The 16,582-nt window shown below is 46.8% G+C and overlaps 1 protein-coding gene across 7 annotated transcripts in view; it reads right to left on the bottom strand.

Annotated features, from left to right (window-relative positions):
• Nucleotides 1–16,582, bottom strand: part of vps13c (vacuolar protein sorting 13 homolog C) — a 79,998-nt gene that overhangs the window by 18,046 nt on the left and 45,370 nt on the right. For all 7 annotated transcript variants that reach the window (XR_009785743.1, XM_061756929.1, XM_061756922.1 and 4 more), the window contains 14 exons: nucleotides 16,413–16,560; nucleotides 12,827–12,965; nucleotides 12,624–12,742; nucleotides 10,984–11,150; nucleotides 10,064–10,317; nucleotides 9,660–9,976; nucleotides 7,974–8,210; nucleotides 7,773–7,904; nucleotides 5,637–5,726; nucleotides 4,507–4,662; nucleotides 3,137–3,401; nucleotides 2,392–2,552; nucleotides 2,206–2,327; nucleotides 1,567–1,870 (listed from right to left, as the gene is read on the bottom strand). Coding sequence is in view for 6 of the 7 variants with exons in the window: in XM_061756929.1 (XP_061612913.1) it covers nucleotides 1,567–1,870; nucleotides 2,206–2,327; nucleotides 2,392–2,552; nucleotides 3,137–3,401; nucleotides 4,507–4,662; nucleotides 5,637–5,726; nucleotides 7,773–7,904; nucleotides 7,974–8,210; nucleotides 9,660–9,976; nucleotides 10,064–10,317; nucleotides 10,984–11,150; nucleotides 12,624–12,742; nucleotides 12,827–12,965; nucleotides 16,413–16,560 (2,611 nt within the window). In the remaining variant the exon portion in view is untranslated. The remainder of the gene's footprint in view (nucleotides 1–1,566; nucleotides 1,871–2,205; nucleotides 2,328–2,391; nucleotides 2,553–3,136; nucleotides 3,402–4,506; nucleotides 4,663–5,636; nucleotides 5,727–7,772; nucleotides 7,905–7,973; nucleotides 8,211–9,659; nucleotides 9,977–10,063; nucleotides 10,318–10,983; nucleotides 11,151–12,623; nucleotides 12,743–12,826; nucleotides 12,966–16,412; nucleotides 16,561–16,582) is intronic.

Here is a 16,582-nt window from a genome sequence, read left to right as displayed (position 1 = left end):
ATGTTGCATAGGCGTGTCAACCAGAGCCTTTAGGAACTCCGGGAGAATCTCATCCACCCCCGGGCCTTGTCACCGAGGAGCTTTTTAACTACCTCGGTGACCTCAACCCCAGAGATAGGAGAGCCCGCCTCAGAGAACCCACACTCTGCTTCCTCATGGGAAGGGGTGTCAGTGGAATTGAGGAGGTCTTCGAAGTATTCTCCCCACCGACTCACAACGTCCCGAGTCGAGGTCAGCAACGCCCCATCCCCACTATACACAGTGTTGATGGTGCACTGCTTTCCTCTCCTGAGACGCCAGATGGTGGAGCAGAATTTCCTCAAAGTTGTCCGGAAGTCTTTTTCCATGGTCTCACCGAACTCCTCCCAGGTCTCACTGTCATTGCCCACGTGAGCATTGAAGTCCCCCAGCAGAAAGATGGAGGCCCCAACGGGAGCACTCTCCAGCACCCCATCCAAGGACTCCAAAAAGGGTGGGTACTCTGAACTGCTGTTTGGTGCATAGGCACAAACAACAGTCAGGACCTGTCCCCCCCACCCGAAGGCGGAGGGAGGCTACCCTCTCGTCCACCGGGGTGAACCCCAACGTACAGGCGCCAAGCCGGGGGCAATAAGTATACCCACACCTGCTCGGCGCCTCTCACCGTGGGCAACTCCAGAGTGGAAGAGAGTCCAACTCCTCTCGAGAGGACTGATACCAGAGCCCAAGCTGTGTGTGGAGGTGAGTCCATTCCACGTCCCTAGAGCCAGCTTCTGTAGTCGGGGATCGGATCGCCAATGTCCCGCCTTCGGCCACCGCCCAGCTCACACTGCACCCGACCCCAATGGCCCCTCCCACAGGTGGTGAGCCCATGGGAAGGGGGACCCACGTTACCCTTTCGGGCTGTGCCCGGCCGGGCCCCATGGGTGCCCCACCACCAGGCCTGGCTCCAGTGGGGGGCCCCGGTGACTCGCGTCCGGGCAAGGGAAAACGAAGTCCATTGTTTGTCGTCATCATAAGGGGTCTTTGAGCTGTGCTTTGTCTGGTCCCTCACCTAGGACCTGTTTGCCATGGGTGACCCTACCAGGGGTGACTGTGTGGATGGAAAAAGTTGAAGCTGGTGACAGTACATACTTGAAAGAAAATGACAACAAATGTAACAGGGAAGATGATAATTTAAGAAAAAATAAATGCGAAAACCCCCCCAAAACAAAAAGAAAAGAAACAAAAACAAGTTTAAATTTGAAACAAATTTGTAATGGAAAGAGAGGAAGGTGATGAATGAATGAAGTAACCTAGTTTTTGGCTTTAACCCATTCCTTGCTTTAATTCATTACTTAACTCATTCACTGCCATTGACGGCTTTTGAAGTTCACAATCCATGTTAACTGGGAGGGCTGCAGTGAATGAGTTCATATTTTCAATGAAGTTTAAATGAGGCATCAAATTGCGGCAGCGTCACCTTGTTCTCATTTGATTCATTTCCAATAAGGTCAAAAGGAGCAAGAAATGTATGCCACGCGTCTGACCTCATTCTCGCTTTATTTCTTACGACGTCTCAGAAGTTGTTGGCGGGTCTTCGGTTACCTCCATCATGTATCTGAGCGTGTACGGCAGCAGGTTCCTGAGCGTGGCCACGGGGCGCAGGTGGAGGACGTAGGCCGGGTCCCAGTCGTCCTCCCCGCGACTGGCGATGTGGTTGAGGGCGTCGGGCGCGGCGAGCGTGCTGACCATCAGAGGAAGTACGCCGCCGCCTGCGTCCAGCGGGGGGCACTGCAGCTGCGAGCGCACCTCCGAGCTGCGGTGCACTTCCTCCTTCCAGGACACGCACGTGGACGACGGACCGTACTCGGACGACAGACCGGAAGCCGGACGAACGTACAGCTGCCGCCTGCGCCGCAAAAATATGGATGGGGAACACTTTACAGCTCATCTTTGATTTTTGAAAGAGACAGATCAAACAGGTGTATTGTCTATATGAAATGTATTTTCAAAATATTATTACTAATGAATTAACAAAATATTTAATAAATACATTTTACTGAATAAAATGAAAAATGGTAAATGCAAAATAGTTCATTGTATTACTTGTATTGTATTTCATTGTACTATTTATAATTAATGTTATTACAATGAACCAATTTAATGAAATGAATAAAAATATGTTTCATGTAGATGTAAATAGTTGATTTGAAGCTCCTTTAATATGCAGCATGAGGACGCCACCTGTACGCATCCAGCGGAATGTGGAATTCCTTCTCGGGGTGGGCGAGCCCGATCGGCTGCAGGCTGCGGGCCGAGGGGCAGAACTGGAGGACGCTGAACGGCACAGAAAAGTGGTTCCGGATCTGGATGCAAAGAAAAACAGTGGATGCGGTAACCGTGACGACGCAGAGGAGCCGGACGACGCACCTGCAGGGGCGAGCGGACGGTGACGAGCTTGTTGCCGTCGGCGGCGTCGATCTGGACCACGACCGACACGGCCTCCTGCAGCAAGGGCCCGCGGACGTTGTACAGCCGCCGGCCCGGCTTGTCCACTGGGATGTTGGCTATCTCGCTGTAGCCCGACGGCACTGCGGGATGAAGCAGATCAAAAAATGATTCCAATTCGCCCAAAATGGCCGACTTCCTGTTCAATTCGGGCCCTGGGTTGTTGAGACTTTTTTGTGCATCCTGCTACAATGGACTTGGTGATCCCTGAAACTGGTGTCTGGGGCTGTTTTTTTTAAAAAAAATTTACTAACTTACTAACAGAGCAGAAGATCTCAAATTCACCTGAAATGGCTGCTTGAAATCAAAATGGCCAACTTCCTGTTCAATTCGGGGCACTGGACCTTGACATTTTTTCCTGCATCCAGGAATTTGATGGACATGTCCACCAAATTTCATGTTGATCAGTCAAAAGGGTGTCAGGATGATTTTCTTCTGAATTTCGAACAAAGTACAAGCTCTGCAATTTGCATGAAATGGCTGCTTCAAACCCAAATGCCTGACTCCCTGTTCAATTAGAGGCATGTGTTCTTGAGAACCAAATTTCGTGTTGATCGGTGCAACGTGTCCGGCGCTGACTTTTTAACAATGTACGAGACCCGGAATTCGCAACGCCTGCAAATGCCGACCTAAAAACAATCATAAGAAGAAGAAGAAATATTCTGACCAATGGTGAGGTGGAACAAGCAGCTCTCCTGGCGCTGCAGAGCCGACAGTTTCCCCCGAGAGGAGCGTTCGAACACGGAATGTTCCAGGTCCATGCTGCGCTGGGGCAGCAGCTCGTGCAGTTTCCCGTGCTGCGGTACGCCCACCGGCTTCAAGTTGGCGCTGTGCTGCACTATGAGCGGGATCCCCAGAGCGTTGAGGATGGTGAACGGGGCTTTCTCCTTCACGGACGGGCCGAAGGTGGACGCCGAGCCCTCGGAGAACGCCTGAACGCAACACGGGAATTAGGATTATTATTAGCGTCATCATTTAGACTCACGCTACCAAAAACTGACATCGAGTGGAACTTCGGATTACGAACCTAATTTGTTAGCGCCTCTGTTTTTCAAAACAGTCAAGGAGATAAAAGATAAAGGTCAAATTAGTAACCATATGAGCACAGCTGCCATGAAACTACTACTAAAGCCAGGCAAAGAGCCGCCTCTCCCGGCTAATTCTCTCTGATTAAAGGAGATATCGAGATTATCTCGAAAGCCCTTGCAGCAAGACTTGGAAAAAGAACTCCCGTCGATAACGCACTACAACCAGACAGGTTTCATTCCAGGTCGAAGTTTGTAATGTAATAAGCATGTCACAGCGTAAAAGCAATCAGAGAAAGCTTTCGAGAAAGTTAAGTGGGCTTTCCTGTCTGCAGTACTTCCCAAATTTGGCTCTGGAGACTCATTTATACATTGGATAGCAACTTTCTACAACTCGCCAAAAGCGACAGTCACCACCAACGGGATCACATCACAAAGTTTTACTGGACAAAGACAACGGTGCCCACTTCACGGCTTGGTGGAAAGGTCTTGAAGCGACAGAATCTCAGTTAGCTCCCACTATGCTCCCCCCAATCTGCCACAATGTGATTCCACAACATTTTGAAGGACATGCATCATTTCCATGCCGTCATTTGCAGTGCGCCACCAACTGAGCCAATGCGGGAAATGAATAGGGCATTCCCTAAATGGAAAAATACAGCAAAATGTTAGAGGAGCTGACTGGCTTAATCAGCATTGTGTCATCTCCTCGAATAGCGGTTTGGGAGAAAACGACTCAACCAAAAAGTTGGGGATTAAAGCTTTAAGATTTTTTTGTTAGTGTTCATTTGTGTATTATTATTAATATCGATTGGTAGAAGACAGCTTTGTGATTAATCAATTGACAGCCCTAGATAAGAAATAATAACATAAAATAAAAATAGGCTGTCACATGATGCGCCCTGAACATTTCTGCCTGCACTCTCAAGTACGCAATCCTAGAAACGGCCCTGGTCTCCTGGCTGAGAACCGATTGGACTTTGCTCGGCTGGCCACGGGCGCGGTTTTGGACCTTGGCGAGGCTGCCCAAGACATCGAGGCCGCAGCGGGACACGGTGATGTTCAGGGCGTCGCTGGAGCAGATGTTGACGGCCGTGCGCGCTTCTGGCACAATCACAAAGTCGTCTCCGTGGACCGGACTCTTGTCCTGCACTGGGTTGTTCTTCATCTGCACGCAGCACAAAATCAAAGAAGGCATCGTGTTCATATTCCAAGCCAAAACATCCGTGGCCGCTCTTTCAATCATCGCGCCCATCAACTATTGCCAGCACAATGGGGGCGAAGTTCACAATCACACACAAACAAATTGTTCAATTATTTAACGATATTATAATATATTATAACGAGCGAATTGTACCCACACGCGAAGGCGGAGGGAGGCTACCCTCTCGTCCCCCGGGGTGAACCCCAACGTACGGGTGCCGAGTTGGGGTTCAATAAGTATACCCACATCTGCTTGGCGCCTCTCACCGTAGGCAACTCCAGAGTGGAAGAGAGTCCAGCCCCTCTCGAGAGGACTGGTACCAGAGCCCGAGCTGGGTGTGGAGGCGAGTCCGACTATATCTAGTCGGAACTTCTCGACCTCACACACCAACTCGGACTCCTTCCCTGCTGTGGGTCCCCTTCACCTGACATTCCACGTCCCTAAAGTCAGCTTCTGTAGCCGGGGATCGGATCGCCAATCTCCCAGGCTTCGGTCACCGCCCAGCCCACAATGCACCAGACCTCTATGGGCCCTCCCACAGGCGGTGGGCCCATGGGAAGGGGGACCCACGTTACCCTTTCGGGCTGTGCCCGGCCGGGCCCCATGGGTGCAGGCCCGGCCACCAGGCGCTCGCCTTCGAGCCCCACCTCCAGGACTGGCTCCAGAGGTGGGCCCCAGTGACCCGGGTCCGGGCAAGGGAAAAAAAAAATAAATTGGATAATGAGTTATTATAACAACAATATCCATCCATCCATTTACTGAGCCGCTTCTCCTCACAAGGGTCGTGGGCGTGCTGGAGCCTATCCCAGCTATCATCGGGCCAGATGCAAACAAACAACCATTCGCACTCACATTCCCACCTACGGGCAATTTAGAGTCTTCAATTATTATAATATAATAATTACGATGAAGAATTTGAAAAGTGAGAACGTGTCTACCTCCAGGTGGAGGTTCCACCTCCGCACGCCGCCGTCCACGCGCTCGATCAGCGGCTCCCACACGGCGTGGATCTCGTTGAAGTAGTTCACCTGCGGCACAATGGAGCGGCACAATGCCCATTGAGTTCAAGCATCAAATCACCACACACTTTTAGCCATGACCATATTAATTATATTATATTATATATACACACATATATATATAATTTCTGTTTGAATATATTATTTTGTTACCAATTTATTTTCTGGTTGTTCTTTTAAGTTAGATTTAAATTAGATTTGTGGTATTTGAATAAATAGCAAGTTTTGAAATAAATGAATAATCGTGTTTATTAGTCATGATTTCAATATCAATCCAAATAATTGTGAGAATTATTTTTTCTACAATGGTCCAGCCCTCATGGAGCGACCCCTCCCACCTTCACACAGCTGCAAAGCGAACTCAAACAAACATGTCAGATCGTATATCCAATAGCATTCACCGTAAATAAATTGAAAACTGTACAGCTAATCCATATGATCGGCAGATCTCACTCATGGGTGATCGGAATCAGAATGGGCAGCATAAAACCCTGATCAGAGCACGCCTAATAGACATACTGTACATGTACAGTAGACACTATATTGCCAAAAGCATTTGTTCACCTGCCTTGACTCACATATGAATTGAAGTGACATCCCATTCCTAATCCAAAGGGTTCAATATGAATGGCTGCCGCTTTTCAATTCTTTGCGGGCCCTGCTATAAGCCAGGCTGTCCCCTGATCTGTACGCTGCATCTCTGGCTTTTAGCAAGGGCCACATTGTGCTGTCCACCCAAGGCTGACAGCGTCGGTGCACCCTTTTCAACTCTTGTGGGAAGGCTGTCTTTGAGGTTTAGGAGTGCGTTTATGAGAATTTTTGCCCATTCTTCCAGAAGCGCATTTGTGAGGTCACTGATGTCGGACGAGAAGGCCTGGCTCTCAGTCTCCGCTCTAATTCATCTCAAAGGTCTTCTATCGGGTTGGAGTCAGGTCCCTGTGCAGGCCAGTCAAGTTCATCCACACCAAACTCTCTCACCCATGTCTTTATGGCCCTTGCTTTGTGCACTGGTGCACAGACATGTTGGAAGAGGAAGGGGCCATCTCCAAAGTGTTCCCACAAAGTTGGGAGCATGGAATTGTCCAAAACTTCTTGGTATGCTGAAACCTTCAGCGTTCCTTTCACTGGAAGCAAGGGGCAAAGCCCATTCTCCTGAAAAACAAGCCCACAACTGCATAATCCCCCCCTACAGCAAACTTTCCACTAGGCGCAATGCAGTCAGAGAAGTAGCGTTCTCCTGGCAACCGGCAAACTCAGACTCATCCATCCGATTGCCCGATTGCCCGTCATTCCAGAGAACGTGTCTCCTCTGCTCTAGAATCCGGCGGGGGCGTGCTTCACAGCCGCTCCAGCGTGGAAACCCGTTCCGTGAAGCCCCCCTGCGCTCTGTTCTTGAGCTCATCTGAAGGCCACATGAAGTTTGGAGGCCTGTAGCGATTGACTCGGCAGAAAGTCGGCGACCTCTTCACACCGTGCGCCTCAGCGTCCGCTGACCCCGCTCCGTCAGTTCACGTGGCCTGCCGCTTCTCAGCCGAGTCGCTGTCATTCCCAAACGCTTCCGCGGTCGACTGCGGAACATTTGGGAGCGAGGAAATTTCCCCACTGAACTTGTTGCACGGGCGGCATCCGATCACACTTCCATGCTGGAATTCACCGAGCTCGTGAGAGCGAGCCATTCTTTCAGAAACATTTGTAAAAACAGTCTACATGCCCCGGTGCTTGATTTTATACATCTGTGGCCATGGACGTGATTGGAACACCTGATTCCCATTAATTGGTTGGGGGAGCCAATACTTATGGCAATATAGTGTGTGTGGATATATTGTATACATATATAACTAATTAGAGACTTTGTAATTAATTAATCTCAAATAATCCCCAAATTTTAATGGCTTTTAGTGGACGACTGAATCAAATAATTGACACAGACAGAAATATTGTTAACTCTGGAAAATGTATTTAACTGCATTTCAATACAAAACAGTCGAAAAACTAAAAGAAAATATCCCTGGCCAAAATTTGCATCCCTAACTCTTTAAGAAATAAACGCGTTACCTCCAGAGTCATGTTGGTTTTGAGCTGCAGGAGCGAGGACCAGTTCTTCGCCGACCCGCTCAAGGAGGACTCGGCCAACAGCAGGGGCACCGTACGATGACCCACACCGGACTCCAGGGTCACCTGTATCACCTGAGAACCCAAGACCTCATTAAAACCTCATCAGACTCGGATGTAAGTTTGGTTTCCAGGAGGTCTTACTTTGACTTGGGCGGCAAAGTGTTGGCCTACGTTCAGGTCCTCCTGGTCCATGAAGTTCTCAGTGACCTCGCTGGCCTGGTCCACCCCCAGGAACCAGTAGTTACAGGCGTAGACCTCCTTGGTGATCCACAGGTCTCTGAGGTCCTCTCGCCGGTCTTCAGTCTCGTCGCCGTACCGCTGCCTGGCAGTCATGGCTGCCATTATGGTGCTGACCGTGTTGAGGATGAACGGAGAAATCTGAACGAAGGACGACAACAACATGGTGACTAGACCTCTGGACCCAACATAGCAGAACACAGAACACTAAACTTTGCTTCAAATGTTACTTTGCAACTCAAAGTTGAAAACTTTGAAACCAAAACCAGGCGCAAAACCCTAATTTCAAACCTTATTCCTATTTTGAAACCCTAATTTGAAAACCCAACCCTACTTTAAATTCTAATTTCAAACCCTAAATCAGGTTTTTCTAATTTTCTAATGCTAAATTAAGGCCTTAGCCCTTATTTAAAACCCTAATATAGCAATTAACTAAAAAGTATCAAATGATTTCTTCTGGCTAATTTGTCTTTATAAAAAAGTACCCCTAAATACAACAGCTGCTCCTATTCAACGAATGATTTCATACATTTTACTGGAATAACTTCAACTCATGAGGTCGGTGGAACTCTGATCTGCGGGACTAATACGGACACTCGGGCAGGTATGTCGTTTGGTTACACTCTCACAACCTTCAGGGAGTATTCCTTGAAAGACACACAGTTCAACTCGCTAGTGCGGCAACAGCTGTGTGCGCGTGAGCAATTCCGCCACAATGGATTGCGGATGCTCGGGCTAACGTGTCTGCTTGCACTGTCGTTCGAGCTTTGGCACGGCGACGAGACTGACTCGAACCCGGCGTGTTTGTTGGAGAATTTGCCCAGCTGTTCATTTCGGATACAGAAGATGAGGACTTTGATGGATTTGTGGATGAGGATTGATCCAAAATTAACGTGAGTACATTGTTAAATACTTCAGTAAAGTACAATCGAACTCAGTTTTGCTCCCGCTGCCTTTTGAAAAACATTATTTTCGTGTGCATGCATGCTAGCGTATCTTTTTAGCTAGCGTATGTTGTACCATGCCTGCGCCCAATAATACGGTGCGCCTTACGCATGCGTTAAATACAGAAACAGACCCCGTAACTGAGACTGCGCCTATTAATACGGTGCGCTTTATGGTCGTGAAAATACGGTAAATGGAAACCGCTTGTATGTTGAATGTATCATTTCACAGCAATAAATGCAGCATTTATCATCATTGGCCTGAAGGCTGACTAAAGTGAATGTCAAGAACTAAATTGTCTCATAAGACACAAAATGACAACGTTACGCTACACTGTGTGTTCAATGCTCTACTTTTCTTTTAAGCAGCTGCAAATAATTGAACAAAACAACTTTGTGTATTAATATTGGCGATTAACAGCCCTCACCATAATTTGAAACCTTAACCCTGGCTTCAACCCAAAGTATGTAAGGCTATCTTAAAAGCCTTACCCAGGCTTAAAACCCACATTTCAAACCCGAACCCTGACTTGAAACCCTCATCAGAAACCCGAAGCCTTGTTTCACGTCTTAATTTGAAAACCATAACCCACATTTGAAACCCTCCCCCTGCACAATATTTGAAACCCTACCCCTGACGTTGTACCTTGACAATGACCTCCTCCACCGTGACGGATCCGCTCAGTGGTTGGCTGGGACCTTTTTTGGTTTCCACGACAACAGAGCAGGGTCTCAAAACTGTGGTAATGGTCTTGTCCTCCTTGTTGTGAATGAAGGGGCAGGCCAGGACTTTGAGGGCCCTAAGTTGGGCCTTCAGGGTCTGGGTTCCATCCTCCTCCTCCAGGCTCAAATCACACTGGAAGGACACCACCAGGGACGGGGCGTCCGCCCTCATCATGCTGGCCACGAACACCACCTCCGGGTCCACTACCACCGCATGCACACTCGTTCTCGACAGCCACGCTAAAAACACAAAAAACAGTTTGGCAGGTAGCACGGAATATTATCAGTGAGTGTGTCGTTATTTTTCTTGTGTGTAGAGTTCCCCACCTGTCTTGGTCTCGGTCCTCTGTTCTGCCGTTTGTCTTAAGACCAGCCTGTCACGTGGCACTCCGCCAGCGTTTTGGGGGGGCCGCTGCGGTAAAGCCTGCAAGAAGAAATCAGCCACGGCCACCAAGAACTCCACGCTGGCGCACACATACAGTTTCTGCAGGACGGCCACTATCGAGCGGTCGCCGCCGCTCTGCCGGTAGGCCAGGTCGATCATCACCTCGGAGCTCTCAGAGTCTCGACGGCTCACCATCCTGAGGATCAAGACCAGAATCACACAGACCACCTGAAACTGACTCAACTCCCCATGAACATGAAATGATTGCTTGTCTATTGTATACAAATCCTAATCCACACATATTGGCTACAGATCCTTGATCCCTTGAAATGTGATAGTCTATTGTATAGGGATCCTGTTCTCCAGAAACTGATTCTCCTTTTCCTGAAACTGATCCTACTCACCCTGAAAATATACTCCTTTAACCTGAAACTTATCTTTGTCCCTGAGATACTAATCCTCTTTTCACTGAAAATGACCCTACTCCCACTTAAATGGATCCTACTCCAGACCCTCTGAAACTGCTCCTTCAAAACCAGAGTGAACCAGAACCACGTTCACCACCTCAACCACTTGGACCACCTAAAGCTGAAACTCCTTTTCCTGAAGGTGATTCAACACCCCATGAAACGTATCCTCATTTCTTAGATATGGCTCCAATGCCCCTCAAACGTTTATGCTCTTTTCGCTGAAACTGAGCCTACTTGAATTGCGTGATTTTTGCCGTAGCGACTTGGTGCTTGGTTGAAACTCAAAACCTGTGACTTATTGGGTATTTGCAGATGTGTAACTCACTTATTTCATTGACTAATGACTTACTGAACAAACGTGTGACTGGCTTCCACTTGTAGTGGGTACTTACCGCGAGGTGACCCTGTCCACTCCCGACCTCTGGTCATCCAGAGTGCAGTTGGTCAAGATGGTGCCTAACTCCATGCTACCGTTGTTCCAGACCTTCCCAGATGCCTTCAGGAGGTGGAGGGCAAACTCGGCTAGACAGAGGCTCTCCTGGTTCTTCTGGTCAGGAGACTGCCGAACACAATCAGATTGAACCAGATATATATAGACCAACTCAACCACTTGGACGAGCTGAAACTGATCCTTCTCTTGAAACGGATCCTACACGCATCCCACTCAAACTGATCCTTCTTTTCAGAATCAGAATCCTCTTTATTTGCCAAGTATGTCGAAAACACCGGTGACTAAGTCACCGGTAGTTGGAGCCACTCTAGTACAACAACTGACAGCTATTTTGAAAAAAAGTACTTTTGAGACATACGAAAACACACACGAAACGGAGAGTCACTTAGCCTCTAGCAATTTAATGGCAAGAGGGAAGAAGCAGTTGGAATGTCTGCTGGTTTTAGTTTGCATTGATCGATAGAGTCTACCTGTGGGAAGGAGCTGGAAGAGGTGAAATAGACCCTCCTTACTCTGAAACAGATTAAACTCCCCAATAAAACTAATCCACAGTGATTTGGATACGGAAATTATAGAAATCTCAGTCTCCCAGAAACCAAACCTTTCCCTGAAACCGATTCTCCTTTTCCTGAATAAGATCCTTCTTCCTCTGAAATTGATTCAACTCCCCATGCAACTGATCCTTGTTTGTTTGGGTACGGAACCTAGCACCCTAGAATCTCATCTGCCTTTTACTGAATATGATCCTACTCCCCCCTGAAATTAATCCTCCTACTCAACCTACAAATTATACTCCTTATCTTGAAACTTAATCAATGGCCTATTAAACTAATTCTTGTCCCTTGGCTACTGATCCTCTGAAAATGACCCTACTCCCCCTGAAACAGATCCTCCTTTTACTGAAACTACAACTCCGACACCTGCTGAACCACCTCAACTACTTGGACCAAATGAAATGATGTAGGACTTCAGGACTACAAGATGATCACTAATTGATTTCAGTGGATCTAAAAGGTGAAGTAAAGCTGGTGTCAGGTGAGTATCCGGAAGCTGTTAGACTATTGAACTCTAGCGGTGCTCATTAGCCCTGACATCAGCCCCTGACTGAGGCTATGCTGTTTGTTGGAGACAGAATTATTTCTTTGGAATGGACAATTGTAACAAGGCTCAAAGTTAACTTCAGAAAATTTGAGCTTACCCTGTTCGGTCAAGTGTACCCAAATGTTTGCCATATCTCACGGTTGGGTTTTACCACGGTATTAATCTCACGGTGCGATAATTATTGCTGTATTGTAGGAAAGCTCACGATATTGTAGGAAGGTTGACAGTCCATGTGGGGCGAAGAGGTGAAAGTAGGAAAACTGAAAAACTTTTTTCTTGCTGGCCGAGACTCCACACGGGCCAGTCAGTCAATCGGCGTACTTCTTGAGACTTTGTATCTTATGTTCTTATTCTGTTTACAGAGTATCATGAAGTCCTTGTGGGCGCCGCCATATCATATCATATGCGTTGCCCCCGATTCCGTTTCTTGGACTTAATCCAAGAAGGATAAGAAAAGATCAAAAGCAGTTCTGCACCAACCTGTGTAGGCTCATCTCTGTACAGAACCAATCCAAGAGACTCAATACTAAAGTTGAACTTGATGGACTCCAGAATTTGATCCTGCTCTTCATCCAAGATCACCTGCTTCTCGGCGCCACCTGAAACATAAAACAAAAATCTGTTGATGTTCGTTAAATCAAATCAACTTCAAATATTTTGGAGAAGATGGACTGTGCTAGAACCTGTCTGAGGCCCTGCGGGTACTCGAAGCTGTGGACTGGGTCCTGGTCTCTGGCCACTTGGCTCCAGGGTGTTGGCCTCTGCCAGGTTCTCTGTCAGAATCTTCAGCAGCACCTTCAGATCTTCCTGGCTCAGTGCCATCTACAGGCCATATGAAAAAAATCTTATTCAGAGTGATCAAACAGTCAACTGATCAAGGGGCAAGGAGGGATTTAGCCAAGCATGGCCTAAGAGGAAAGCCTACAATTTACATGTCAATGAGAACATTTTGAGATTCACAATGTCAGGGATAGTTCCTTGGTGGGAGGGGTCGCTCTGAGATGGCTCTTTAGAAGATAGCCAGTCCAAGAGTTTACAATACAGAACCTCTGAAAAAGACTTCATCTTTACCTATTGCCACAAGTTCAGGGTGTCTGTGTGGATTGTCAGTCATCCAGATAATGATAACCTGCAAAGGTTGAACGGAAGCAACTGGACTCTTCTTGTTTGTTGAAGACCTTTCATCACCTTTAATCCCACTCCCATCACCCACTAGAACACATGCTAGGGTGATCAGAACACTCAAGGACAGAGCAGAGAAGAGTCCAACCACTGAGGAGGAGTGGTCACCACTGTATTGGAGAGAACAAGTCACTGCTTCACAAAATATAGCAGTCCAGACCCAAGAGTTCATTTGCATCTCAAAAAAAAAGAAAGGATATTAGGGACGCACAATCTATTTTTTTTCCCAAGCCAATACCGATGACTTCCTGCTTCTCAAGACGAAAACCTATTAAAGTTAACTGTAGTTTATGCACACCTGGAGGAAAGAGTTGTCCTAACCAAACATGACATCACTATCAAAACAAAATTTCAAAAACACATCTGTTTCTAGAATTGTAGGTTTCTTTTTGGTTTTTTAAAGAAAACGGTTTGTTTTCAATGGCTAATCAAATGTAAACTTCAGCCGTGGTTAAGTGCCTAGTAATACATGAACGTCAAAAGGCGTGTGCATAGAAATGCGTACAGAATAGACAGAGCTATGAGCGAACATGCAGGTGCGTGAAACTGACAAAAGCATCAATCACCTTCTAGATGTGCCACTGCACGGTCAGACCTAGCAAGCTAACAGGGCTAACGTCACACGTCCGTAAATCAGTAGTGAAGTTGATGTCCTTACTTCCATCAATCAGTGTACAGAGTGCCGCAATCATGTCGGATTTTGCTGGCAAATGTGCACCAGAAAAATAGTACAAACCGTGGCTCCAAGTGGTTTACTAGCAGACAAAAGTCAGCGTCCTCAATGATGGTCGTCAAGCGCCATGATTATTGATTGGCTGTATTCAATAGAGCACCTGATTTGTACACCCAGACGTACCGACAGCAAAGTACTGCTCTCGCTTCACTGGCTTTTCCTTTTCATGCTTGGATTATTATTATTTTTATTTTTTTTAAGATGAGTCTATTTGAAAGGTGCCCTATTTTGTCTCCTTTCAACCTCCAGAGAGTGACTCTCTAACATTGACATGGTATAAAATTGTCCATTTCATTTCAAAAAATGTGAAATGAGTGTCCAGAAAAGGCGGTTTTGTATCCGCTTCGTCCATATTTGGCTAAGACCACCCCCTTTCCTCTGATTGGTAGAAGAGCCACTTGTGAGAGCACAGGTGTTTGTTGTGTAGACAACTCTGGCTCAGGAGCAGAGAGGTAGGCGGAGATCCTCACTAGCTCGAGAAATTACAATGAGCTGCTTTCAGGCCTCTCGGCAGACAAACGTCTGGAACTCAGAAATGCGTTGACAGTTTTAATTCATATTTCACGTTTACTGAGGCACCACAGAGACAATATTACATCCCAAATACTAGAAAAAGTCGAGTTGGGAAAATATTGGACCTTCAATGTTTTCGGATTTATTGATTTGACGTCATAATTCCTCAAATGAGCTCGATAAATATCCGTCCGATAATTATCGTGCATCCCTACAGGATGTTCTGATAAAGGACAGCAATGCCCAAATTCTGGACAGGGAGGACAATGCTGGTTTGAATGAAGCCATCTATGTCAAACTAGAAAGGCCCACCCCAAACAACAGGGGTTAATGCCATCACTTGTCGCCTGCTTACAACAATGTCCTGACATTTCTCCCCCAAAGATTGTCTCACACCATGGGTAAAGGGGGACACTAACGAGATCATTTGCCATTGAGAAGGTATGCGACCAGTTGATATCCAAAACACTCATTCAACAAACACACCTGGCAACAACAACCCCCTTGTGACCACCCCCAGGGGACATACCCGGCAAAAAAATAAGTACAAAGACTTGACATCTGACATTTAGAACTGAAGAAGCCTTTTGGATGAACTGGGAAACGTCTTCAACAAGTAAGAGGAGTCCAGTTGCCTCCATTCAATCTTAGGAAATGCTGAGAAGGAACTTTCTTTGACACTGAAAAACACCCATTGACAGATCTCACATGAAGTGGGATCTCAAACAACAACTTAGTCCAGACCCTACTGACAAAACTCAGGGACACAATACCTTTGGAGGATGACTCATGCCCTGGATGCAGTAACAACAAGTTGGGAAACTTTGTCAGTCAACAAGTCTCGCTTGTCATGTCTGATGGATCATGTCTGATATTGATCCTAGTCCCCATGAAACCGATCTTACTATTACTTCGCCGCCAGGGTCGCACCAGCACATGATTTGCTCGCACCATTTTGCGAGGAGGTACAGCATGACCATGGAACACCAGCGTTTCGATTGACAGTGATATTTGCAAAATATTTTACTGTTAACAACAAGTTTGTCCGCAACATGCAGTGGCAGATAAAACAGGTTAATTATATGTATAAAAAGCTTTACTTTTGATCATGTGTTTGACTCAGAGGGGCCGGTGGTTGTTCTCGGGAGAGCTCCTAACGCTCCTCCCCTGGGAAAACTACTACATTTTGAGCATTACCAAAACCATGATGGACATTCATTTCAAAACAATTGCATTAGTGTACCACCACCATACTGTATAAAAGTATCATTTATGATTACTCACACCATTTACACTTTACCTTAATGATTAGTTTGTATTCCTACACAATCCTTTTTGAGGAATCTGGGCTTTTTAACTTTGCACATATCTTCTTATATCTGCACTATAAACAGGGTTTAGATAGACGTAGGTAGGTAGGTAGGTAGATCGATCGATAGATAGCTTCATAACAAATGTATTAAACGTTTTGCACATGACTGCTTGTTAGAATGAGTGAAATGAAAACAAGCTAATTGCAAAGATTGCCTGCTTAATTTGGCAATCTTTGCAATTAGCAGTACGGACCCCCCGGCTCTCTTTGAGAGTCTCTCTCTGTAGGAGCCTGCAGGAAGAGGAGATTGCAGTGGGGAAAAGGTGACTTTTAACCACTAAAACATGCACTCGCGCAAGTGCGACAAGATAAAATGTTTAATCACAGAAGCTGGGGGAAGAAAAAGGTTGCAGTCTCCAGCCTTGCCCTCCCCAAAACTGATTCTCCTTTTCCTGAAACTGAGCCTTATACCCCACCGTAAATATCCTCATCCCTCGGATACTGACCCTAGTGGCCAAGCCCATCTCACCTTCATTGGTTTGAGGTCGCCGTCCACCTCCACGGCTGCCATCTTGTTGTACCAGGATGCGGCCAAGTTCCTGTTGACTCTCAAGTTCAGGTTTACTGGTTCTAGAAGCTCGCGAGAGAGTCCACCTGAAGTGGGGTCCAAACAGTTCCTGATGGACAACAAACTTGAGA

The sequence above is a fragment of the Phyllopteryx taeniolatus genome, chromosome 2 (assembly GCF_024500385.1).
Source record: "Phyllopteryx taeniolatus isolate TA_2022b chromosome 2, UOR_Ptae_1.2, whole genome shotgun sequence".
In the NCBI taxonomy this organism is placed as follows: domain Eukaryota; kingdom Metazoa; phylum Chordata; class Actinopteri; order Syngnathiformes; family Syngnathidae; genus Phyllopteryx; species Phyllopteryx taeniolatus.
This window is presented reverse-complemented; position numbering and strand designations above follow the sequence as displayed.